Here is a 27,038-nt window from a genome sequence, read left to right as displayed (position 1 = left end):
ATCTACCTCATTGTTCACCCCAGTCTGTGGTTCGAGTTTCGTGTACCCAGGCCTTTCCATCACCTCTAGTTCTTCGGCCACCAATCTACCATTCGGTTCTATGAAGTTAGAGGCGATAATGCATACGCCGTGGTCGCGCCGATCGGGGTCCGCGCCGGCAGTGTAGACGACACAGGAGCGTTCGTCCTTGTTAAGGTGCACTCGCAGTTCATCACGTTTAGCTGGGCCTTTTGCAAGCGAGTCCAGGTTGTCGTTCACCACAACGTCGCCTTTTGCCGTAATGTGGTACGTGTCTCCCAAACGCACACTCCCACTGCATGTGGACACTACAATGTCGGTCGGCAATGAGGTGAGGTCACACCCGAGTGAACATGGGTAGGCTTCCGATTTACAGAGGTCGAGGTGGATTCCAAGCTCCACGCGTCCCTTGACGTTAATGTCATCTATAGGAGTATTGCAACCCGTACCTCTCGGGCATACTTTAACGAGGAACACATCACCATCGTATGTCTTGACAGGTACCGCGACCTTCGTGCCCATGGTTTCAGAACAATAGTAGCACTCACACAGGTCAGCAGCTGGCTTTATTCTTCATCGGCAACACAGCTGTGGGTCGGTGAGAACCAGATTTGCTGTGTGTGTGTGTGTGTGTGTGTGTGTGTGTGTGTGTGTGTGTGTGTAACATTGGCATTTGTTTACTCAGATCCAAGGCAGGCCAAACGTCTGTGTTACAACCTACATGCAAAAGACACACATTCACAATATACGGGTACACACGTCTGTTTTATTTCCAAGTGTTTCAGACTTTACAGCGTTTGCAGACCCAGTATCCATCATCCCTGCATTTGGCACAGGTGAATTTCTGACATGTCGCACAGGTAAACCTGCTGCGCTTCCTGTTGCAGCTCTCTTGCACCTGCATGGCACAATGGAAGATCTGTGCTGAGAGTCGAGGGAGGTGTGAATGTGTGGCATATTTTGTATAGATACGGCAGGCATTTCTGAAAGTTTTAACACAGAGGTTTGGCCTGCCTTGGATCTGAGCAACTCCGAGTGAGCAAATGTAAATGTGCCAGGCCTCAAGGATAATGGGTGGTTTGCACAACAAAAAAACCGGAGAAGAAACAAGCTGACGACCTGTGAAAATCTCAGCATGGGTGATTAACACTTCGGGACTTGCACCAGAAAATAAAAAAGCCAGTAATTCTAGGGGGTGTTGGGTTTAGGGAAGTTACGCAAATTTGAGCAGGTTAGTAAACCTAGTGTTGAAGCAGACCGTGTAATTGATTGTGATTTTTTTTCTCGAATACACACACAGGAGACCGCTTCGTCCAGTTCACACCAGTTCACACCAGTTCAAGCCCAGGATTCCGTCGAGCTTCACTTCGTTCAACACACAGGTAAGAGTGTTACCTTTCCCACGTTGTCAATCCGTAATGCAGCCAACACGTCTCTCCAGTTGTAATAGAATGTAGGTTTGAAGCAGCACGCCGTGCCTTTAAAGCACACTGTGTAATTGTGATATTCTCCAATGTCGACTTGTGGTATTCCAACGTCAGGTGACAACTTTATGTTGAAATAGTACACGGGTCCAGCTGGCGGTGGCTCTAGGTACAGTGATTCTGAGCTCAGCATGCGTGACACAGAGCTCGATTGGTTGAACAGCAAACACAATATGCAAGCCGTAGGGCTTGCTCCATATGTGTTCGCGGTGTCGTTGTCACACCTCGCGACGTCGGCGTACGCTTGAGGTGATATCAACGCTCTCAGCGGCCGGCGTTTGCCGTCGGCTGCGCTGACCAGCATGCCTTTGCAGTTATGTGCGTTTGAACAAAATGGCAAACGTTGATCGTTTAACATTTGCAGTAACAGGTCTCTATTGTACGTGTGTCGAACGAGGGCTCTACCCGGTATAGCTCTCTCTGCGAGAGACGCCATCAGGGGCTTGGGGTTCTTAGCCAGCAGTTCCATTATGGTCAGCACCGGAGTGCAGCTTGTGCACAGAGCCGATCCCTGAGTGGAATCACACGCACACGGCTCGGACGCGGCGTGCGTGTCATGAAACAATACTTTGATGTCAGATGGAGAAATGTGTCTGCTTTGCGACACTTTGCGCAGTACACGATGTCTGATCTCCTGTCTATAACGGTCCACTTTGCTCACGTCGCAAACGCGCCGTGTGTCATCCGCCGGGCAGTCCGCCGCAGATCTCGTCTTTGGCCACAACGTGCACATTTCACGACGCTTGCCGCGTGTAGTCTCTCGTGAACATTTGACACAAGGCTCGCCCGCGCTACGCCCGGCCGAGCATCCAGTACAGAGCCAAAGACAGCACACTTTTTCCACAGCATCCTGAAAGGTCGAGCATATCCCGCACACAAAGCGCGACATGACCTCACACGACGTGAAGTGCGGCTGACTTAAGTACCATGTAGGATTGCCTCTTAAACACATGCTGCAAACTCTCACGTTGCAGGGACACCGAAGCTTGACGCCTGCTCTGTGTCTGTCTTTGCTGCTTTTCACCAAGGTCACCCGACACACTAGGCACTTCGAGTCATTGCTGTTGTGTTTTTTGTGTCCGGGTTTACCCAGTCGGCCGCTCCGCGTGTCTTTGTAGCTCGTCGTAGATACGCGCCTGTACAGGTTCGTAGCTTTGCACACAGACCTGACCAGAGCGTCTTTGCGTTTCGTCTCGCAATCTCTCAGCAGCTCTTCTGGAACCCGAGTCGCGGACAACGAAGCGTTTTCGATGGCGAACCGAGGGCTTTGCTGTGCTCTATTCAAAGCACTGTCGCTGGAGCCCATGCCTGTGATAGATGACATGGTCTACGTCCCCGGGGCGGAAGGCTTCCGTCTGACTGAAATGATGTCGGCGGCCCCGTGTTCAGATCACAGGTTCAACTTTGCTCACAGCGTACACGTACTGCTGCAGCGGACCTCCGGTTCGGCAAAGGTACGCTGTCCTTGTGATCAGCGTACAGACGGCAAAGCCGGTGATATAGTGCGACGAGTCGATCACGTGAGACACGACCGGGTCTCCGCGAGAGCAGCAGCATATCGAGCGCGATCCGGAGGCAGGCCGCTGTGGGCCTTCGAGATGAGCCAAGTCGTCACAGCGTACAGATGGATATTGAACCATCGCAGCACGGACTACACCAAGTGTTGCGACGCTGTGGTTGTGTATCAGATACAGAGATCCAAGTGGCTGCCTCCGGGGCTTTACGTGTACAGAAGAAGGCCTACGCACTTTGGCTGCACAGTGGACAGACCCGTAGCTGTGATTGAACAATTCAACCTTAACCGAACAGCCGTCGACCCCGAGCTGCCGAACGCCATAACGATTGACATGTTCCCGGGCTGCGATAACTACAGCGCCATGTACATTGTGACGCGCAAACAGAGTAGGCTCACGCCCGAGTACGGCAATAGGATATTCGGAGAGGCCGCAGCGTTGGGTATCGTGGAGTCGGTGCATCCACCCGGATACATGTCAGCCTCCGAGCGTTACGAAGTGGCCATCAGGACAGAGAGGATGTATGTGTTAGACCTACGGTGGAAGGCGTTCGACACCAGAACGAGATGCGTCCACGCCATACCCAGGATCAAAGGCATGAAAGCCATCTTATGGTCTAACCACAACGGCGATGTACAGAACACAGAATGCAAAGTGTTGAGTTGGCTCTTTGGCCACTCCAACGAATTGCCCTCGGACGTGCAGATGGTAGACTACACTGCCGAAACTCTCGGAGTCCGGTATATACTAGTGGACATGGACACATTCACCGGCGTTTTACCGCAGCCTCCTCGCGCCGGCATGTCGTTTTTCACACACACACATTTCACCGGCGATTTAGCCACAGCTACGGCCGCAATCGGCCACGTTACGGGCCCTAGAAGCAGGATGGGCTCGCCTTGTCAAGGTAAACCGCTCGACGTCTGGTACACGTTACCCTCAATGGGTTCGTGCCATCCAACGCCTTACACTTGTGGCGATAGATACGCAGACGTGAACATAACAGATGAGATGAAGGCAGACTTGATCGAATGGACACTCAAAACAGACGCCGCTGACTGTCAAGGCCTTGCCGTTCAGCACACACTGTATTACCACTGGGAGACCGCTCAGTACAAGATGATGTTGTGTCACACTGTACCAGACGCAGACACTTCGCTTAACATGTTCAGGCTTTGATCGTCGTATTGTGCGATACTCTAAGCTGTCTCCTTCGTTTGGAAATTTGTGTGTGTGTGTGTGTATGTGTGTGTGTGTGTGTGTGAATAAATTGCCACTGCTGGGGCTACCATCAGACAAAGACTGAGGTAGTACACCATCAGGCAAAGACTGGGGTAGCACTATACACTATTTATAAAGCACACTATCATCTAGTCCATACTGTTTCACGCTTTGTATTTCAGGACAGTGTCATGGCTCAACAGGATTATGGTGTTACAGAGTGGAAGCGCATTGCCAAAGCGCTGCATTCTGGAGCCTTGCACAACGACGTGACTTTCGAAACGACCCAAGACGCTCTCAACCATCTGTACTATTACCAGGAGTCATACGCCGCGGTCAGCGGCCATGACCATGGACAGTATCGTGATTTCTGCTACATTCATAAAGACAAACCGTGTCGCACTCATCAATGTCAACTTAAATTGAGTGTGTTTTTTCCCGGGGTAGCCACTGACAATCGATGCGCATTGTGCAATGGCGTGACAATGGCCCCGACCGCCGACGGAACCGTCGCCTACGGGATCGAGAACAGAAGACCGTGGTGTGAGATGTCGGATTTGGAACAGTTGTCTCTGAAACACTTGGAACACTTAGCTGTGTACCACACGCCATATTTTGTGATGTTGTTTCTGGGGTCAGTGAAGAACAAACGACACGTGTTACACAGCGATCAGGCGAGCAGGCAGGAACTGGTGCTTGTCATCTACAGCAAGTACGGGCACGGAGAGACGCCATTGACCTTTCACGATAGACAGAATAAGGATATCACTTTCCTAAAGCTGTGGTGGAGATACACGAACCGACAAAGCTCTAAGGTACTGAATCTCAAGATCCCTTATTATCTTGAAATGCCCAACACCACAACCCACGGCACGTGGAACCCTGTACACGACAAATTTGCAGATAGAACACCGGAACCCCTCTACTCGTTTGTCAAGAGTGCGTGCATATGCCGCGACGTGTGGTGCGAGGACGACGCGTACAACGCTCCGCTATGTTCGTCTCCGACATTACAAAGCGTCGCACGTGCAAACGACAACTCTGTCGTGTATTCGCTACAGACACCCGTGCCTAAGCTTCACATCAATACAGTCTTGGACGCCACTGTGACAACGTACAACACCAGAGATTGGGAGTCCTTAGGTATGTCGCTGCCGTGTTGCAAACCGCTCGCCCCCAGGCTGGACTCGCTGGTGTTGGAGGAGTCTGTGGACTGCACCGTGCTGTCGCTGCGTGCAATTGTATCACTACACGAGATCTGGATTCCTCTCGAGTCGTGGCTGTCGCCGGAACACTGTAACGACAATCCCATTCTACCCGTGACCAGGCACAGGGTTGCCGCGGGCGTGTTGGGCTGCTTCAGAGATATCTACGAGAAAAACACAGTGCCTCCCAGGCAACTGTATGCTACCCACCGAGACTTGATCAAGACGTTGCTAGTGAACACGCGCACGTGGGACGTCGTGTCTCTATTACCCTATGTCTGTATGAATAAGATGTACAGGGCAGTAAACAGTGCGGCGGACGAGACGAGCCTGAGGAAGGCCTGTTGTGGGATAATGGTGCAGATATTGCTACCCCTCACCGGTGATGTCGAGAGTGCAGTGGACAGTTGGTGGAGTAGTGACGCGTCGGACAGTGCCGATACTATCGAGTCGCAGTTCTTACTCTTGTGCAAAGAAGGCTTCCGTGATCTGAGCACTTGGGACGCGTTACAACCCGAATCGTTTGGCGTCCGATGCATGTCGACAGTGGACGGCGGCTATGTCTGGCTGGGCGACAGCGTGACGGACGACAGCGTTATGAGAGATCGGCTGTCGGAGATCGGCCTGACCGAACCTGTCCGCGTCACCGTCATCGAGATACCACCGAAGCAAACCGTGCCATCTGAAGGATCTCTCACCGCGCCGATCCACAGGCCTGGCACAAGAGTGCTAGAATGTTTCAGAGGACTGGCAAGTGCACTCACAGTGAATGCTATGTGTGTGTCTATGCCCAACGACATGATAATACGCCGACATGAATTCCGTCGTAGCCAAGCTAGTAATAATGCCTACCACGGACCCGGTAAGAGGCCCTTGGCTCCTGACAGCGGCAGCGATCCGCAGGACAACGGCAGCGCTCGACCTAAAATGTCTTATGTTGAAACGCACACCGATGAGCCCATCATCATAGAGCTAATGAACTTTCCCCATAACAACGACACCCACAACATCACATTTCCAAGTATAGGGGACAACGTTGTCCCGAGCGAGCCATGCCATTCCATCAGCTTTTCATTCGACAGCCGCTTGTTTGACACTGGGACCTCGCTGGCGGACGTCGATGATTTAAACGCTGGATATCCGCTGATGGCACACATCGAGGATCTCGATACTATAGACGCTTCCACGCTGATGCTGCACAACGCCACAAATCATTCCTACGACATCGTTGCTCCAATGCTGAACATGGAGGTAGACGGCGAGGAGGTAGACGCCGAGGAGGTAGACAGCGAGGAGGTAGACGGCGAGGAGGTAGACCCCTACGATGTAACCTCTTTTGATGTCAACACCATGATCTCGAGCTTGTTTCCCAATGTAGCGGCCGACAAAATGCATGTTAGAAATGGCGAAGACTGTGACATATTGGCTTTGAGTAACACAGACAAACGCAAGAAGCAAACGGTGGCGCCACAGTGTGAGCAGATGGGTGGTTGCGATGACACGCCAGCGGGTCCGAGTCATGGAGACGACCAGCCAACCCAGGCCGTACATGACGTCCGACTCGAGAGCCCTGTGAGCGGTGACAGTGCACGGCGCGCCCAAAGAAATCCACTGCCGACAGACGACGCATCGGCGATCGAACTACCTGACAGTGTCCTGTACCCAAGCGAATACACATCGGACGAGCCAGAAGTACTGCGTGCTACAACCGAAGCCGATCTGAGGTTCTTAGATAAAGTGCCAAAATGGAGGTCTAACGGAGTGCAGTACAGTCACCTGAACGATGCACGCTACGGGACGACGCACTCGCCCTACTTCACAATGGCTTTCACGACAGCCTTCGAGATCCAGAAACACAAAGGCTATGCCACTAAGCTAATGCTAAGGAAAACCCCCGACACGCCTCAAACCAACCCCACCGTGGGCTTAGAGAAAGTCGTTTGCACGCACGGTTGCGATGCCAACGCTCAGCAGGCGTCCGATGTTTACAGAACAGCTGTCGAGGATATCAACTCGAACTACATTATGGGCATATACGTATGTTCTAGACTGACGAGAAAATTTACCCGTCCGAAGGAATTCACCTACACACGATCGGATATACCATCGGTGACAATAAACTGCAAGACGGGCGCTAGGGTATACTACGCAGTAGATCTATCGAAGCCACCCGAGCGGGGGTTTCGCTACGTGTGTCTACACGTCAACGAATTCCCGATCGGCATGAGAATAGATTCCATTCTCGACATCAAGAGCACAGAAGCCTTGTACTTGGGCCACGTACTGACTACACAGAACGTCGCCGGGCTTTTGATCCACAGGATTTTCTCCGAAGACGCAGAGTTATTGGAGACTGTACTGGACATGCACACGCGGTTGCAGATACACCCGTTTGTGGCAAGGACATTCGCCTTGCACCTCATGAAGATGCCCTTCACGGACACAGGCGTCACCGGGGCCTTTGTCGGGGAGCATGTGGGCGAATGGAATTTAGGGAGTCCAGACGGATTGGCAAATATGACCGACAGCCAAAAGTGTACGCTGGCGTACCACGTCACCACTTGTCTTATCAAAGCACAAATCCTCACAATGAGTATACTCGGGTTTCCCCTGTTGAGACTACACCCTGGTAGGATATGGAGAGACGGCGCGCGCTTCAAAGTGGATTTGCTGGCATGTCTGCTCGATCACATCACGTCCAAACTGATTTCGCAGGTCTGCGTGCGCAAGAACGCGAAAGAGGACTTTGACAGTCCCATTGCGCCAGTGCCGGGTGGTGTGCGTGCCATCACCGACACGCTCAGAACGTTAGACCTCGACCGATTTGTACCTCAGTGGGAAAACCTGCCCGACGATTACGAAAACGACGTTCCCGATGGCGACATAGAGGTTTTCTATAGTATGTATGAGCAGTTAACACAGCAAGACGTGCGGGACGTGCACATATTGTCTCTCCTGGGTGAATGCGAAACATATCAGCCTTTCACTGTACCGACGGCAAACTGCCGGTCTGCACCGTTTGCGCCGTTTCATGTGCAAATACACAATCAGTACGTCAAGTGGAACAAGGTCATAATAGTCGAACCGGTACAGGCAGCGGACGCTCTGCCACTGCCTACGTTGATCCCACAACATTCATCGAAAAATAAACAACGTTCTTCTTTGACCACACGGCGTCGTTCTTCGACCACAACGAGGATTCCTGCACGTGAGCCCAACGAAACCGCTCCTGCTCAAAGACAGCTTCCTGCGCCAAGACCATCCAAAAGCAGAGTCCCCCGCAGGTCAATTTCTACACCGACCCCAGCCGTGTCACAAGCACGAGCATCCCGCCAGAGAGCAGATGCCGTGTCGCTACCACGAACACCACCTTCCCTCGAAACAGAGCAACCTCCCCAACCCGCATCGCCCGTCCCTGACACTGAGCGCAATCATAGCTACGTGCACGCATTGAACTGCGGTGTTGACTATATGAACACACGTCACAGTGTTTATTACGACTGATTTGTCTCCCTGTTCACTTTGACCAGTACATGTATATATGAATGCCAATTTATGCGCGTGCACGCCTGTGTGTTTGCTTTAATGCTTTAATGAGTGCCACAACTAGTCCCTGCTGCACTGGGTTTCATTTGCTATATATATATATATATATCCACAAGTGATTTTTATTCTTGTCAATGTGAAAATGAACATGTTCATCTCTGTACATAGGGCAAGGGTTCTTTATTATACACACACAGATTACATTTGCTGTATGTCTACGAGTGCTTGGTTTTTTTTTTATTGTACATTCAAGGACCGCTCAGGGCATTGTTGCCCTAATAATAGGTTGGAAATGATTATTGTCAATGTGGAAATAAACATGTTCATCGCTGTACAGAGGGTATGAGTTCTTTGTTATGAACAGAGAGTTTTTCCCGTGGGCTAATAAGATGAAATGTACTTCATCCACCGAAAGCCATCTCTCCGGTGTCATAAGCAGAGTGTACAAAGCATTTTCACCGTCGACTTTATTGTCATTAAGGTACACTGTAAATTCTCGGTTCTGCGCTCTTTGCGCAAAGATATGAGCCGCCGTTTTTCGTACCAATATATCTCGTGCCTCGAATGAACATTCTGGCCCCAGGTCCAATAACACCGAAGCGGTGTGAAATCCACAGTACCCGTCGCTTTTCACCGGTTTCACTGCAATGTCATTCAAGCGAAGATATTCCTTCAAGGTGTCACCCACGGGTATCGATCCCCGTGGTGTAGGTTGATCGCTGATGACACACCAACCGCGCTGGGTCAAATGCAACGCACCGTGGGGCCGGTTTACATAGTACGGATTGAACACGTTGTATTCGCTTCCGTGCGCGATCACTTGGATGTTCAGCCCAAACATACCTCCGACTATAGCCGTTATAGGGACAAACTCACGCTCTCTGTCGCAGATTTCACGCAGTTGCACAATATCGTTGCACACCGAAAGCGTACTGTGTTGACTTGGGAGTCTTTTCACTATCAAATGTACCATAACTGCGAGCGTTTCTGGTGTCCTGGGCTCGCTAGTAGCATGGGACCGTTTAGTCGTGAGCACCCATAACGCTTGTATCAACCATGGATAAATGTTGTCGGCGTTCACGTCGTGGTGGTCCTTGGACCCCCGTACACTGTATGATGTCCGACCTATGTTTGTCATGCAGGGATTGTTTATCACGGGATCGTCATTTACTGTGTACTCCTCTTTGTTCGCAGGGGCCAGCTTCGCCAAGAACGCGTCCTCCTCGTCAAACCCCAGATTCTCGACGCTGTCGACCACAAGTCCCTTGCATACACAGTGTTGTCTTGGTACGACGCCCTGGGACACACTAAGGTTAGCTACACCCATTGTCAACATGTCCACCTCGACGTCAACATCGTGTTGATGTGTAGTCTCCTCGCCGGTGGTTGTATTTGAATTTGTCGTCTCGTCGATCGGCTTGTCCGGTGTCGACACGAGACCCTCGTCGACTGATTCTGCAACATCCGTGAAAGTAGTGTCACCGTCCTCCAGTGTGCCACGGAGCGATTCTTCTGTGTCACCGTGGTCCGTACTACTACTGTACACGAATAGCGAATCGCACCACAAATCAAAGTCTCGGACGGTGCCGTCCACCAGCGACGTCGCCACGGGTCTAATTGTGTCTGCGCTCAGTTTGCCCTTAATGCTGCTGTGAAGACCGTACGCTATGTTACCCAGGTACTCGAACTTAGGCCCCGTAGTAGCATCGGCCTCGCGTCGACTGGCTCGACCGTGATGTTCGGCGAACCAACGGTCTCTGCTTTCTATAGCCATCTTCACGGTTGCCGGTAGCAGGGCCGTGCGACGTACGTAAGGCAGCTGTGTCAGCATCTCGGGCACGTAAAGCTGCACCAGTCTGAGGCGGGTGTGTTCGGCGAGCATGTCCCGAAACACCAAGCGCGTGGCCTTTGACATTTCCCCGCTCCTGTACTCCACGACTGAGTCGGCCGCGTCGGAAATGTCAAACGTGCGACACAGGCACTTGTCGGCGTCGGACCCCGACTGTAACAACTTGCTCCGTAACGTCGGGTGAGCGTATATAGCCGATAGATACACCATGAGATACCAAGCCGCGAAATATAACAGTCCTCCCGAAGTAACGCAGACCAAGTCGCACGCAAGAGCCGAGGCGACGGCCTGGCTAGACCGAGACAGCGCCGTGACCCCGCACGCGGCAAAGCTCAGCGCTAAAGTCGAGCTCAAGAGGCGATCGCACGAGCTATCGCCTCGACCTGCAAAGCAGGGCACGAGTCCGCGGTGAAGCGCTTCGACGATCGCCCCTCTGTCGCTCTCCGTCATCACCCCCAACGACACGAGATTCCCCAGTGGACCTAAGAAGTAAACGTCGTAGTGTTTGCGATCCACGTGCCAACACGGGCCTGCTGTCATGGGCAGGAACCGTTGCAGCGTGCGTTCGGGTAGGCCTCTCCAGCCCCTGGCCAACAGTTCAAGTAAGTACGCCGGGCTCGGGGCGACCGGAATGGCCAGCGCTCTAAATAACTGGTAACAAGCCCTGGTGGAATTTACAAACACGGGCCACAACTCCGTCGTGTAGCATTTTCTCCCAGGCGGCTCGAACGTCAGTTGATCTATCGCGTTTTCCGCGACTCTGGGGAAACACAACAGAATGGCTAAAGTCACGTCCTCCGGGTCTTGCGCTCTGGCTTCCATGGCAATCGGAGCCACGTCCATCACATCCACTGCAGTGGATATGTCGGCGTATAACTCTTCCGTTACCTTATCTGTGCGACGCGACAGCTTCTCGCCAGTGGAGTATCTAGCGTTTGCGCGTATTTTACTCTCGAGCTCGTGGTCGGGTTCGTACGCTTGACTGGACGACGACGGCGGCGGCGGCAGCGGCGATTCGTCGGACATCTCGCGTGCTCTCGTAGATACGTGGTCATTTGCGAACATAACCACCAGGGCCTCTGCGTCCTGTTGCTCTCGAGGCTTGTACACATGGTATCCCACGGAATGCGCCACCGTAGCCAGGGCCCAGTTTTTTAAGTTTTCATCATCGGACCCGGGGCACTCTCCAAAGTTTATGCCGTACAGAATCCAACATAATTCTATCACGGCTTCGTTTCGCACAAGCCAATCGCCTTCCCCAGACGCTTCTACGGCGGCACACTCTATTAGAAACGCACAGGAGGCCAGAAGACGAGCTCTGCACAGTCGACACTTTACCTTCGCTATAGCAACCTCTGCTACGCGGACAGCATGCACAGCGGACCAAGGCGTGTAACCCGACAGTCTCATTGAGCGGAGCACGAGGCGTGTGATCGCCGTGTGCTCGTTGCCGCACGCGTCTCCACAATCACGCAGATGCGTGAACATCGGGCATCCTCTGGCGTCTTTGGCAACGCATTTGTAGTCGTAGAATTCTTGCGCCCAACCTAACTTGAGATCGTTGTTAGTGTCCAGTGTGTCCTTGCGTTCCTTCACCCAGCTCGATCGCAAGATCACATGCAGCACGGGAGCCAGCATGGCATCGCATGCGAACGCACCGAACAAATCCACGGCCCAGGATAAATTGTCAGTGTCCGCCAAGTAGTCGCGAATCAAGCCTAGCAATCCGTCGTCGTTCTTCTGCTCTATCACCATTCTGTTAAGCTCGGGCAGAGCGATGCATGCCAAATACGCGCCCCGTAGCCGTAGAATCGAACGCAAGCATTCCTCGGGCGATGACAACCAGGTGCCGTTGGGTGGTATGTCTTGTAGATGTATGTCCCCTTTCAATTCAACCACAGTGCTGTCCGCCACGTACCACACGGCCGTGGTGGATGACTTCGCCACTGCCTCACCAGAAGCGTGCTCGCTGATCCCCGCATCTACGTAGGGTACCATGGCTCCGGCTGTGGCTTGGTCCAACGACACGCATATCGCCCCACCTTTCCATTCGTAAAACCCTTGTCGTATCGGTTCTTTGCATACTTCACAATCCACATCATCATCATCATCCTCCTTTGGCCCTTTAGGTATATCCAACACCAAGTAGTCACACTGACTGTCCATGATATCGTTGCCTTAAACAATCACATATACAACAGAGGGGTTATTAGTACATGTCGGTAACGTGATCTCCAGTACCGCTCGCACTTCCACTCACAGGGCGCGTTTCCACTGCGGCATTTCGGTCAGTGGAATTGAACGCAACCCTGAGTTTTCACCAATTTGCGTATCTGACACACAAGCAAATGTCTCTCGTGTAACAGCGTCTTGGCAGAGAGCGATCCCACACCAACTAACGTGTCTAGTACCGCGAGGTCGCTCCGAACGTCCAAGTACAGGTCAGACATGTGAGAATCCGAGGCGCATTGTTTCGCATCCAGGTCCAGTCTCTGTCGCATGTCTTCCAGCAGTACTTCGAGATCCTCTTTGTGAACACCCTGGTCCCGGGGAACGCGTGTCAATTTGAGGTTCAGAGCGTTCAGTTTCTCAGCGCAGTAATCAGCCACAGAGCGCGGCGCCAGGCGCTTCGACCTGTCGATTATGCGGCGTATGTACGCTCTGGCTTCACACCAGGGTTCTCCGTGTTCAACACCGGGTCTTCCCTCGGTGTAATTCAACAGTTCCATCACCGTGATGTCTTTGGACACCTTCGCGCACATTTCGCGCCAAACTTGTATGTATCGCACATACAGATCAGCGTATCTGTCTAATATCAACCTGAGCGCATCTGCGTCGTTGTAGCAGATGTTCAGGGCATCGTGTACCGCGGCGATGTCAGCCGTCGTAGACTCGCCGTAGGACTTTGGCGAGCAGGCAGCTCTCGTCGCGGATAAGCGTACCATTTCTCGAACTAGGTTATTGCGACCTAAGGCCGCCTGCACCATGTAGTACAGACGCTCATCGCTACAGTCTACTTTGAGCTCGGGGTATCTCTCCAAGACTTTCTTGAAACCCGCCATGAGTTCTGAAACGGTTTTCGTGTAGTTGTCTAACGTCCTCCTGTACTTTTCAGCCGATGATTTGCAGTGAGCATCGTAGGCCTTACACCGGTGGCACGCTACTTCGTCGTTTGACTTGCGCTCTCTGTGGTAGCTAGAGGTGTTATGTAAATCGGCTGGTGGCCACTTAGCAGGCTGCCACGCGATCTCAACGTCCCGATCCACACTTTTGTCCGGCTGATGATGCAGTTCGGATGGCGAGATGGTCATGGTTACGTCGCTGTCGCTGTCATCAAAATTGAGAAACGGTCCGCTTGCGTTTGGCTGCCCGTGTGATTCAGCTGAACTCATATCATCATCGTCATCATAATCATAATCACAATCATCACCAACATCAACATCATGAGCAGACCCTTGGTTGCTAAATGTCATAGACTCTTCGCATTCCGGCGATTGTCCGTCTGTTATTGACACTGCGGTTTCCTCAACCGCTAATTTGTATTTATGAAACACAGCATCAATTGCACTAGACAGCAAGGGTCGCAGCGACCCGGAGTAGTCGAAATCAGCATGTCGCTTCCAAAGAGAAGCGGAGACGCCCGTAGGTTCGGTCATGATGGTAGCGATAACCTGCCGGAGGACAGGAAACACAACTCTGTGATCATTCACAACGGCAGACCCCACAAACGGCCGCCTCGTATGCATGATAAATACATAACGTATGTGTACACGTGCCTAAAGCGAGGCAAGCTACAGCTTGTCGACAAAGAGTTGTCACATTTGTTTGGACCAAATAACACCGTGTACCCTAAGCTAGATCCCATCTGGATGGCGAGGTTTCTAACTAGATGCAAAATATTTTACGATGACTATGTCAGCAAACACATACGCTCGTCTAGCTCCGTGCTCTCTAGCGACGGATTGCTGCTGTACGAAGCGAGAACGGCCCGCAGCACCCACACCGTGGCGGATGACCGCGGGCGCATTGTGCGACTTCACAACTTTGCAGATCCTTACGAAACCAGAGAATTATCGTGTGAAGAATGCGCTCGTTTTGAGGAGAGCACAGTCCTGTTTGACAATGCGGCGTTTGTGAAGCGTGCCGATCGAGCGGTTTTGTCTCTGGTCCTATGTGACGGCTCGCATCGGTCCCTTCACGAGCCGTCTGTCGGTATCTCGTGGGATGCGTATTTCACAGTGAAGGAAAAAGACATACGTGGATTGGAAATGGATTCTGAGTTCGTGTACACCGCAGACGGCGTGTGTCTGTATATGATGGTGGCCTCGTGGAACACGTCGGTGTGTTTGGTGTTTGACAGCTCTTGTCGAACCGATACAATTCGGACACTGTGCGCTTTGGCCCTAGGCGATCCGGAGCTCGGGAGCGCTTTCACGCTGCGGTGCAACATACCAGAAGGAGTACGAGATTTGGACCTGAGAAGCATACAACCGTTGCGGGCTGCCGACAACACCCTAGTTAAGCCAAACATAGGGCACGTCGATCAATGTCGGCGTGGGGATGCGTCGAGTGTACAGAGAGGCCTTATGTGTTTAGAGGAAATGGTCAGGGTGCCGGCGGGATTCTCGATCGTAGCCGAAAACGAGCTAGTTGTAGTGTTGAGACACATACTACGAGACGCTGTCATCGTCGTGCCCAAGGACACTTGTTTGGAAACGAACCGGACCGCAGACTGCCCTGATTCTGTCGTACCCGAGGGTTGTGTAACGGAATGGTTTTCGTGTAATTACTCTTCGTTTGTGATACGCAGAGGAGTCACGGGCGTGCCTCCGCTTGCTATATCCACTGCGCAGATGAGCGGTGACGCTCCCACGTGTACCAACGGCACATCGGCTAAAGTGGCAACGCTACGCGTGTTCCCAGCTACACCTTCCAATCGTGTAGCACCAACAACACGCCGTGGGTTTCGCGGTTATGCGTTTGACCACGCGGTGTGCCTGTTGCCAGGCTCTATGTCAATTGTAACCCAGAAACGATTGGAGATTCCCAGTTGCATTGCTATCATGTATTCAATTCTTGCGTTCAGAGGCCTGACTCTGAACGACAACACAGAGTTGTCAAACACTCCGACTGGTCTTCTCTTTGCCTGGAATGTAGAGTTAGACGAAGCTAAAGTTATCACGGCGACTTATCTGTCGTTATCCGACTCGTTTGTCCTGCCTACCGACAGTACGTTTGAACTAAGGGTGGAATCGCACGGGAGCTTGATGAAACTACGCAAGATGCTATCCGCTAACCCCAGGCCTTTGGTTTCGACCGTGAGACTGCATGTGCCGGGTACCGAAAGACCAATGGCACCTGACATAGAGCAAGGTTTGCTCGACGCACAAGAAGCACTGTACTTTGAAGGCAAAGAAAACGGAGACGCTACTACTACTACTACTACTACTACTACTACTACTACTACTACAACGGCCGAACACGCTCAGGGGGCAACGGATCGCGATGAGGACAGAGCGTCGGATCGCGTTCTACCTTTGACAACAACAAAGCTGAGATTTGGATCGCACATGATTCCGACGGGACACTGTGTGTTATTTGGCCATGGTGTTGATGACAGCAAGTGCTTTGCACGTGTGACCGTTGGTGTACGCACATTGGGTCTTTTGAACGTAAAGATATTGAGAGCGTGTGGGGTGTTTCACAAGAAGCACGGGAGCGGGAGAGCTGTGCTCCACATACCTCGGACAAAGGGGGTCGTTCCAAGACCCAAATGGCTGGGTGAAGACACGGTGTTAAGCGACGACCTGTGTGTGATCGAACTCAACGGGAGTCGCGCCGACGGCCTACCGGCTCCGTTGATGGAGCAAACGGGTTTCTTCTTTCAACTAAATTATTCCCCGTCATCCCCGTACGAGCGGGCGCAACAGACCGCATCGGAATGCCCGCCGGAGGTGACGATGTCCAGGATCGAACAAGCTATATGCAGCGACACCGCCAGAGGCTACGAGGAACAAAGACTCGTACGCCTATTCAAGTCTGCGCACGCGAAATACGAACAATGTCTATTTGACGTAGAGACGGAAGAATGCGACGATCCGTCGGCGTGTCGACGAGAGACGATGTCATGGATCGTGGCGGCTAAGAGACGAAAACCTCCGCGGGTACGCGAGGAGAAAGCCGTCATAGGAGACGGTGAGTTTTTCCCTTTGATCCACGTCGCCGTGGACTCGGACCGCGACAGGATCGAGGAAGAGGAGCTGCTATCGTCTCCTCTAGCCGAATACAAACTCCACCTGTCCCGTAAGTCCCAACCGGGACGGCACGCGATGGCCCGAGCCGACAGATCCGTGGGCGAGTGCGGTTGCGCGTACGAGGCCTGTTTGGACGAGGCCGTGTTACTCGGACACTGCGTCAGGGTGACCGAAACGGCGGGCGCTAAAAGGAACTTCGACGTCAGTGCGTGTTTGACGTGTTTCTACAGATCGGTGCATCCCTGCGTGCCCGACATGAAAGTAGGGGACATCGTGCTCGATTACGAATTCGTGGTGCACGGTAGAGGCCGGCTTCATCCAGTGTATGCGCTTCTTAGTCATTTGGCTCAGAGTTGCAGGGTCAACTGCCTTCCCTCGTATAGACTGATAATCCTGAGTAGGCACAGGGGGGCGTCGGTATGGACCAGGGGCACGGACGAGACAAACTCTCGCATGTTGCGAGCCAACACGGTGGGCGCTTTCCTATGCGCCCAAGATCACAGATTGGCCACGCTACTCGCGAGATGTTGCAACCCGACGCCTTTGCTCTGCTCGGAATTCTACAACGGCTGCGGCCTATTGCCTCGCGGGGACGAAGAAGAGCTGCTTCGGGCAGCGTATTCCAGAACCCTAGGACCGGTGTTTGAATTTGAACAGGTCGACGCTTTCCCGGGGAAAGTCACCACTAGCTTGGGCGCGTGGCGTTTTCTGCGACTGACGACGACATCCTCAGATGTCAAGCGGTTCCCGGGTATAACTGTTGTGGACGGCCACACCGTGGCGTTCGCCTCGGAGTCGCCGTTGTTCTACCTCAAAGGCGAGGGTCCTTTGGTGCAACACTTGGAATCGGTCGCGGTGATAGTGGACAGTAGCTCGCAGTACAGGACGGACGTACTGAGAAACGAGACACCCGACTGGCCAGATCCTACTGTCATACAAGACCCCATAAGACGTAGGCCTAAACACGCCGTCCTCGACGAGATGTTCATGCGGAACGGTTACAGGGACCCGTTGGAGGTATCTAGTGTGGAGCGAAGAACGTGGTCTTCGCTCGTATGCGCGCAATGGACTTTTGTCAAGCGCCGCGACCGCGGCGGTGTGGAACGCGACTGGGAAAACGAGTATCCTGTATCTCAGAGCCTAGTCAGCGTAGGACCTAAGGACTCAGGCGTTGCTGCTATCAGATGGCTATGCGGAGCGCCACCTGAGCGTTTTTGCAACGGAGTGGCAGCAACGTTGCAATCCGAGGGCAGCGCGCTGGATCGCATCGAGTTACATTCCGAGATGGCTCGGCTCAAAGACCCGCTCGTGTGGCGAGGCTTCGACATCTTGTGTTCGCGCGTGATGGCCTGTCCTGCCGAAAAGCTGTGGTCCACGGGTCTCTGTACAGTATCGAACCACGCGCTGGATGCGTTCGACGAAAGATCCACGGTTCCCGCGGCGCACCTCGTAACGATAGTACACTCGAACGAATGGTACGCCCGTCCTTTGGGCACCGGCGACACGGCCGTCGAGTCTAGCCTTCTGTTTTCTGACGCGCAGGTTTGTTCAGCCGCGGAATTCGTTCACGCTGTGGCTCGTGTGATGCTTTCCGGGACCGTGCACGAAGAACTGGAGATTAGGTGCTTTCGCCAGGGAGTTTACGCGTACATTCAACGCTCTGTGGCTTGGTTCGCCAGAGCCGCGGGGCCGTTTAGGTCCCGTAACGTGACCGTGTTTACACCAGAAGCCGAGCGTGACACCAAGCCGTGGACGCATACCCTCCCCGCGGCGGTGGATGTTTTGAAGTCCAGCAGAAGCAGTTACATCGTATCTTGTACGTCTCAGTGCGCCGAGAGATCGGACGTGAAAGCGATGCTCGCTAACGGTGTGGCAACCGAGAGGGTGAACAGCTTCGGTAACCTAGTGTTGCACGCGGATCGCAAAAGCGTACAGCTCTCACGGCAACAGAGAGAAGCCGGACTGCATGTAGCTGTCGAGACTCTCTACTGTGACAACGCATCGCACGGCGCCGAAACCGGCGACGACTTGGACCGAGTGTACATTTACTGCGATCGTTCACTGAAGCGTTTTTGTGAATTCCACAATGTGCCTAAGGGGATACGGGGACCTGAACTGTGGGCCAGACCTATACCCTGGTCTAAGACCAACCCGTCGGCTTTTTGTTTCAAAGTATCTCAGTTGAAATACAGATGGGAGTCTGGGCTCGATGAGCCCACGCAGGTTCCCGTTCGCGACGCCGGCGCTGTCCATTCTCAGTACGAGACGCAAATACACAGGTGGCAACGGTGCGTCTCGGACGGCATGCTCGTCCCCAAAAAAGCTAGGTTTTGGTATTCGGTAGATCACAAAAGATCTTTCGCGAGAACGACTGAGCGCTCTTCGGTCAGCGAAGGCGAATCGTGTGAAAGCGAGGACTCCGACGGTCGCCCTCGGGCAGACCCGAGGCCCGAGGACTCGGATTCGGTGACGTTGGGCTGCGAGTGGTACGACGAGGCTGCAGCTGGTGTGCTGGTACTCAACTCTCACATTGCCATCGAGTTTACATACGCTACCCCTGCCACCGAGGGACACGTGTTCTTCGACCCCGTCCACAACAAGGATTACGCGGGAGTAGTGCAGTTGCAGGAGGACGGGAAGTTGATCAAGTTCTACAAGCCGTACAACTACAGATCTCTCACCTGCGACTTGTACACCGTTCTGATGTACGGATGCGGGCTAACGCCGGTGTTTGCGAAGGAGAGTGGGATCGCGCACTCGGATGCCGCGGCTGACAATGTGCTGAATCTAGCCCTGTGCGCCGTGGCGGTATCCCATCACATAACACCAATGGCCCGCACCCCGTGCAGAACCGTCGCAGTTGTTACGCCGGGAGGTCGCGAGCAAGCCCTAGCAATCGCCAGAGACATTAACCGTGTCGTCGTGGTGACAACGCCTCGTATTAAGCAAAGGGGAATAATTGCGGCGTACTCCTTCAAGCGGCTACCCGAAACGCTAGAGACTGAATTCAGAAACGTGGCTCTCCCTAGTAGGGCTATAACGGCAAGGTTCAGCAACTGTCCGTGCCCCACGGATTTCCTATGCCGTGTCGGCGTGTCTCTGTACAGCAAACTGATGCAACATTGGCCGCATCTCGCCAAACGAGGTGACGTGAAACACCCTACGAGTTCGCGAGACCCGAGATGGATGGGCCTGAGTTTGTGTCTCGCCGAGTGGGAGAGGAAACTGTCGATAGCGGACAAGTTGGCTCCGGGGGCGATAGAGTGTGCGCTTCGAACGCTCCGTCGACCACGCTAGAGCTTTACGACATGGCCTGTCGAGGCAGAATAACGGGAACGATCGACCCCAGGCTGATAGATTTCACCTCGTCCTACAGCGAACCCAAGTCCTCCGCGCGTACTCCGGAGCAACCGACGGATAAACAAGTCGGCGAGTACACGCTGTGGCTTACGATCCAAGCGCTAGAGAGATCTCACTTCATGCTGTCGAATCAAGCTCAACCGATCACGTTGTCGGCGGCCGTGGACGTCTACAGAGCTTTACTGCGGGACTTTGTGACTTGCTCTATAGAGGAGACCGTGGCAACGCTGGACCTGTTACAGGGCTTTTTCATAATAATGCTACGGTATCCGTTCATGCCAGAACTGTCGGTGGACACCAAAGAGTGCCCCGAGTGCTATTTTGAAACCGAGATCACGATGGACTCGTGGGAGCAAGTCAGGAGGCAGATTTCCTGTTGTCACTTCACGCTCAGACACGAACACATACCTTACGCGCGGGACGAGGCGCGACAAGCGAACGTGAATTTTCACATCGACGGAAACGGCGAAATGTGCCGCCTGGGACCTCGTAGAACCATGTTCATAAATCAGGGAGCCGACGAGGGCGAGCGCGTCGCGAACCCGGGCAAGTTCGTCGAGCAGATAGCGATGCTTAAGAGACGAGACGAAACGATTAAACAGAAGACGATGGGCAAAGAAATATTCCATCAGCTTTGCTTGCACACTCGAACTCTCCGGGAACTCGAGACGCCTCGGTATCTGAGCGCCTATCCCATCGCGTCGCTGTACAGGTTTTACGGCTCGCTGAACAGAAGCAGACAGAGAGCGCAGCTGCTCTCGGACCACTACGCACTGACACCCGTGGACAGGACCGCGGTGTCCGTGAAAACGGAGGACCTCCGCATGAATCTAAAGTCCATCTCGACGACCGGCAACAACGACAAGCTACTGTCGTACGTGTGCATGGCGATGATAGGACCCCTGCGTAGATACAACCCCAGGTACGGATGCGTGGCCGACAGAGTCGTGCTATTCAAACACCTGACGGCGTCCGGCTTTCCCGTGGAAAGCGCCTCGATGCTGGTGAAGAACGTGCTATCGGTGAAGCGCTCGCTCATGGTCGAGTCGACCCTGGACGCGGCCCTGGAGTTGCAATTGCGAAAAACGCTAAATCCTACAAACTATAACAGAAAGGTGTCGGCTCTAATCTGGTTATTCTCGCACATCGCGGCGTATTGCACGCTTCGTCAGCTGGACCATGGACACGTGCGCATGGGGGACTCGCCCGACGAGATGGACGCCGACGGAATCTACGTGTTCGACCAAGACCACGTCGGGATTAGAGTGTCCGGCGGAACGCCGGCCGCAGCAGCAGGCGATCGACGCTCAGTGCCCTGGGCCTCGGCCTACATGCCCTTCTCACGCATTCTGGAACTGCTTGCGTTGCGGGATTGCGCTAAAGAAAGACTTTGTTGACAAGATATCGATGTCAGAACCCGAACATTGTTACGATACACTCGTTCAATGCGGCTACATGCCTCTGACCGTTTTGGTGAACATGAGATGGAAACGAGACGTGTTGGAGAAACACAACGCGGCGCTGGCGGAAGACCACGCCGTTCACATCGAAGACCTTAGGCGCGAGTACGAAGAATCGAGACAGTCGAGACGGAGGCGCAAACCTTCGACCGAGCGAATGAAAAACACCGTGAAGTGGAAAAGGCCGGTGTCGGCTGCCAAAACGCCTAGAAGACGGCCAAAGAAGAGGACGGGCCGATGCGGCCCGTGAGCCCCACGGATTTTGCCGTTGTGCATACCACCCCAATATGTATACATACTGTGTGCATGTCTAAGGGTGGAATTGTTGTTTGTTGTACTGTATAACATGTATATGAACATGTATATGAATCTAATGGTGATGACAATAAAGACAACAAAGAAAGTAAAAGACACCAGTCTGTGTTCATGACACGATGCTTTATTTTTTTTGCTCACTCGCTCACACATCGGGTAAACATCATAACGTAACATGACATTACATAACATACGGCGTGAACTCTAACACGGCGTGTGTAGGTCGAGCATCCGACGCGTAACTGTCACTTTCTGTCCAACTCGCTCGCCCTCGTCCTCGTAGTATCCTCCGTAACACGGGCCTTTTCGTTTTCTCGACGAGAGCCTTTTGGTTTGCCGCTCGGTAGCACGGTCGGAGACGGATCCTTTCTCCGCGGTCTCCTCCGTGTGCTGTGAGCGTGGGTCGTTGCATTGTCCGCCATCTGCGAGGTCTCTGTCGTCCATCTCTTGCTGTAATACTGCGTTTGAAATGTACGTATCCAAGATCGCGCTGACCGCGGTAGGTAGCCTCTTTCGCTTGTCCGGGTTCGTCAGATGCACTCTCTTGGCGAACGCCGCGTCGTTGGCGTGACGATGCACGTGCGTGGATAAAGTGGACCACTGATTGTGCTTAGTTGTAGTTTTGTCAAAGAACATGATCACCAGATTTCTGTTGTCGAACATAGTACCCAATACACGATGCTTTAAATACGGGAAAAGGCAGAGGGAGACCATGGCCACCATCGTGTAGAACCCGGTGCGACTTGCGTGCTTGTCATTGTATTTGCCGGCCAGTTTTCTCATGAACCGGTTGATTTTACCTTCTTTGCAATCGAAGAGAGTCGACACGGCCACGGCGTTGCCGAACGCCGCGTCGCGAATTACGCTCAGATGTTCCCTCGAGCACCTCAGCGGAAAGGCAGACCTAAATGCTACCTCTTTGGCAAGGGACAGGGTAATGGCCATCCAGGGCGAGCACAACACTCCGATAGAGGTGCTGGTTGACCCTCTATCGTAATGTACATGGCGGTACTCGTCGGAAAACTCCCGGGTCAATAGCGTGGCGAAAAGCGCCACCGTCACCGGCAACGAAGCCGTCAAAATCATCTGGTTCAGGTCCGTGTTACGAGGCGGCGCTGTGTTCTGTCCGGACGTGTACTCCAGGCCTCCGTATCCCAATTCCAGGCTGAGGTCCCTGGACGGCATGTGGTACGAGGCTCTGAATTCCACTTGCGGTTTGCGGAACACCAGCAGTTGTTCGACGGGGCACTCTGGCGGAGGCAACCTCTTACGTTTCGTCCAGTCCACCATGTCGCGCACCAAGGTACACCCCGGGCCGGAGCACACGTGTCTACTACAGTGATCGTGACACACGTGTCCTAGGGCCTCGCTGCTGCTGAACGTGCATGCGTTTTCGACGCAATAGCTCACCCACTGGGGATCGTCTATTAACCCCATAGGTAGGAGATTCGCACCCGGATCCCTCGATCCCATCGCCGTCTTCTGTGTGTCTGCCCTTCTTTTTCCTGTCCTTTTTTTTCCTCCTGTCTTGTGTCACGATTCCTCTGTGACCGTTGCATGCACGTTCGCCGCGATTGCGATGACGCGCAGTTGGTTCTGATCGCACTTTGTCCGTGTGTTTTTGTGCTTTCGTTACAGGCGAGTAGGGGCCAGAGCGCCGATCTGATCTTGGTAGACGAGGTGGGATTCGTCAGCTCCAAAGTGCTACTAGCCGTTCTCCCCAATATAGCGTTCAGGGGACGTAAACAAGTGCACATCACCAGTCACGTCAACAACACCCCTTGGTTGAATAAAGTAGCAGACATCCGAGGGGACGACGGGGAACCCGCCTATCACGTTGTATCGCAGAGCTTCAAATGTAAACACCACGCCAGGGACCCGGACTCCACCTGCGTTTGCATGGGAATCTACTGTCCACAGCACATTTCCGTAGACAGCCATCTGAAGCAACTGATGAACATAATTGTGCCTAGGGGCTTCGAGAGCGAGGTGACGGGTAGCAGCAGCACGTCCTCTTCGGACACCAAGAGCGACACGACTACTCCGTTCGAGGCTTGTATCATAAACAAGTTCCTATCCAGCAACTGCGTGGAGTTGGAACGCATGGTCCAGAGTAGCGTGGCCAGGGCCTACATATGCATGGACCCCACGTTCGGCGGAGGCTCCAAGTCCTGCGCCGGAGTGTGCTGCGCCGTGGAGCTAAGCGGCGGACAATTGGCGGTGAGTGCGGTCGTCTGCTGACAAGCCCGACACGAGCAGTTCGTCGAACACGTAGTCGTAATCCACCTTAGCCCGTTGTTGTTGTCGTCGTCGCGAGTCTCCCTGTGTGTCGCCCTGAGGCAAGTCGTCCGCGTGGAGGTCTAGCAGTGTACAAATGTAAGCGGTCACCCTGGCCTCCGATTGTAACGTCAGCGAGGTTTCGGTATCCGCAGTAGAGCACGACACCATGTCCATCACCTGAGCCCACGTTCCGCACGTACACTCTAAACCTGCCAATCTCATCATCCACCCCGTGATGGCGGTGGAAATGATTACGTGCAGATCGCGTCGCCCCCGCTCTCCCTGACTTTGTAACACAGCCATGTATCTCAGAGCACCGCCGCGGATGCCTTCTACGGACGCGAAAGACGCCAATGTCATATTGTCGTAACTGAGAAAATTACATTGGGCTATGCAAACGTGCACGAACCGCTTAGGCACTCTGTTGCCCAACGCCAGGGTTATAACGTCCGACAGCGTACAAGGCACGGTGGGCCTGACGAGCTCCGCGGCGTGACGGTGCTGCGCCTTGTACGTAGACGCCAATTTGTCGATCACTAGGATCCTGGCAGGGGAGTACGAGACCAGTTGAGCATACATGGTCTTAAGTTGTCCCAAGTCCATGTTAGAGTAGAACGTCATGTTGCGGCGGTAGGCGGTGAACACGATCATGAATTCGTAGTGCGATATCACATAGTCCCACGGAGCAGCGAGCAACTGGCGGATGTCTCTTCTGCACATCTCACACGTATCGCAAAACATTGTGTGTCCGCAATCTACTCAGACCGACAATGATGTGTGTGTCGATGTCCTTTTCTTTTTTTTTCTTTGCCCTTACAGGTGGTGGGCTTAGAGGAGTTGGAAATAGCGGACCTGGATCAAGTGACTCGCGTGTACTCGGCTCTGCTGTGCGCTCACGTCAGGCTATTGAAGGTGCTCATGCCCAGAGTCATGTGGAAGGAAGTTCCTGTGGTTATAGTATTCGAACAAAACACGTACGTCAACGCACTCGTGGACGTGAAGAACCTGATGGAACAATCGCTGTTGGGTTCGGGGTCTTTGATCAAATTCTACAGCAAATGGTCTCACGTCAACAACAAATACATGCTCGGGAAACACGTCAGCGCCAAGACCAAACTCGACATGGTGCTCAGCGCGGTCTCCGGCATATGCAAGGGTGCGCTTTGTTACTGCGACACCGTGATGTCTCTAGGCTGGGCCGTGCTTTCCGAGGCCACGAAGAAGACCAACGCTGTAGAAATGACTATGGGCTACACCAAGGGTGCCGGTTCCAGCAACCGAATGGGTTCGACTATGAACGTGGGCATGTACAAGCGATCTCGCAGGGGTGGCAATCTCCCCACAGCTATCACCTCGAGCGTGCTGGAGTCGCACGATGTGATATCGTTACCGGATCACAGGTTGACGGACAAAATGCACGCGGAGCAGGGCAAGTTGCTACTGGGTAAACTGAGAGAGGAAATGTCCATGGTCACCATAACAAAATCACAGAAGGGCTTGGATGTCGTGAGCACGGGCGGCAAAAGGTCCGTGGACGGTCAGTACACCAGAGACGACATGATTTCAGCTTTCCTTTTGTTGTGTCACACCAGAGAAGAGTTACAACAAGGGGGCGAAATGGTCCGTGTGCAGGGCGAAGTGTATTACAGGTGAACGATAGACTGTGTGAACCTTTTGTTGTTGTAGAGTATAGGAACCACACTGCCTAATTCATATGTCACATCGAAATAAAACGCTCGTTGAGCACATCGGTCGGTCTTGTTGTGTGGTTTGTTTTTTTTGTTTGTTTTTTTTTTTTTTTTGCTTGTGTGTCTGACTGTAGGTCGGGGATCCGAACTACCCCAACCCCGAACTACCTAGGTCGGGGTTGGGGAGGGGAGGGGGATTATTAAGACTCATATATTCCGAACGGCAAAGACAGGAGCCACAAGTATCACACGTTAACAATAACCTCGGTGAATCGACAGGGAACGATATGGCAACGTTACGCCTTTCGTGTTTTTGCCGTGTTGCGATGTTACTGTGCGCCTTGTCCCTAGCTACGGCTCTCATTACAACAGGTATGTAGTCACTTGCAATGTTTAAGTGCAATGGCCTGTATTGCACACTCTTGCCTTTGCTTTGCTTGAACGCTGTCCATTGCACGCCAAAAGTAAGGTTGTCACCTTTCGATCGTACCCCGCTGTGTGACTACTCAAATGTTTTTTCTTGCCATCAGATCCCAAACACGTAAGCGCGACGAGCGGACAAGATGTCGCTCTTCACTGTGAGGGTCTGAGGCGTACCAACGGCAACCTGATCGCATTGTGGACAAAGGAAGGACACGCCGATGACAGTTACGTGTTTCACGTTTGGAATAAGCGTTTAAGGGAGACCAATCAACACGCAGACTTCCACGGCAGAGTGCGGCTGATGGACCCATCCATGAACAACGGAAACGTTTCTGTGATTGTAAGGAACGTCAGTGTGGCTGACACAGGGTTGTACTCGTGTATGGTTCTGACAGGTGAACTCAGAGACCCCACAAAGCTT

At 53.1% G+C, this 27,038-nt stretch overlaps 2 protein-coding genes and 1 long non-coding RNA gene across 3 annotated transcripts in view; 2 read left to right on the top strand and 1 right to left on the bottom strand.

Moving 5' to 3' along the window:
* LOC145420235 (TOG array regulator of axonemal microtubules protein 1-like) overlaps positions 1-27,038 on the bottom strand; it is a 321,547-nt gene that overhangs the window by 61,579 nt on the left and 232,930 nt on the right. The window lies entirely within an intron of this gene.
* LOC145420236 (uncharacterized) overlaps positions 1-27,038 on the top strand; it is a 210,664-nt gene that overhangs the window by 20,723 nt on the left and 162,903 nt on the right. The gene's annotated exons all lie outside the window — the stretch shown is intronic.
* Positions 1,301-26,699, top strand: LOC145420020 (uncharacterized). Its single transcript, XM_080288717.1, has 4 exons — positions 1,301-1,400; positions 10,183-10,300; positions 23,865-24,446; positions 25,326-26,699. The coding sequence occupies exons 3-4, from the start codon at positions 24,126-24,128 to the stop codon at positions 26,157-26,159; spliced, it is 1,155 nt and encodes a 384-aa protein (XP_080144843.1). The 5' UTR covers positions 1,301-1,400; positions 10,183-10,300; positions 23,865-24,125; the 3' UTR covers positions 26,160-26,699.

The sequence above is a fragment of the Astatotilapia calliptera genome, chromosome 14 (assembly GCF_964374335.1).
Source record: "Astatotilapia calliptera chromosome 14, fAstCal68.1, whole genome shotgun sequence".
Classification (NCBI taxonomy): domain Eukaryota; kingdom Metazoa; phylum Chordata; class Actinopteri; order Cichliformes; family Cichlidae; genus Astatotilapia; species Astatotilapia calliptera.
This window is presented reverse-complemented; position numbering and strand designations above follow the sequence as displayed.

Bases quoted from the DNA above. Each gene is read 5' to 3' on its own strand.
- LOC145420020 (XM_080288717.1), top strand. From the start codon at position 24,126: ATGGGAATCTACTGTCCACAGCACATTTCCGTAGACAGCCATCTGAAG. The intron at 24,447-25,325 runs GTGAGTGCGGTC...TTGCCCTTACAG, and splicing joins TAAGCGGCGGACAATTGGCG to GTGGTGGGCTTAGAGGAGTT.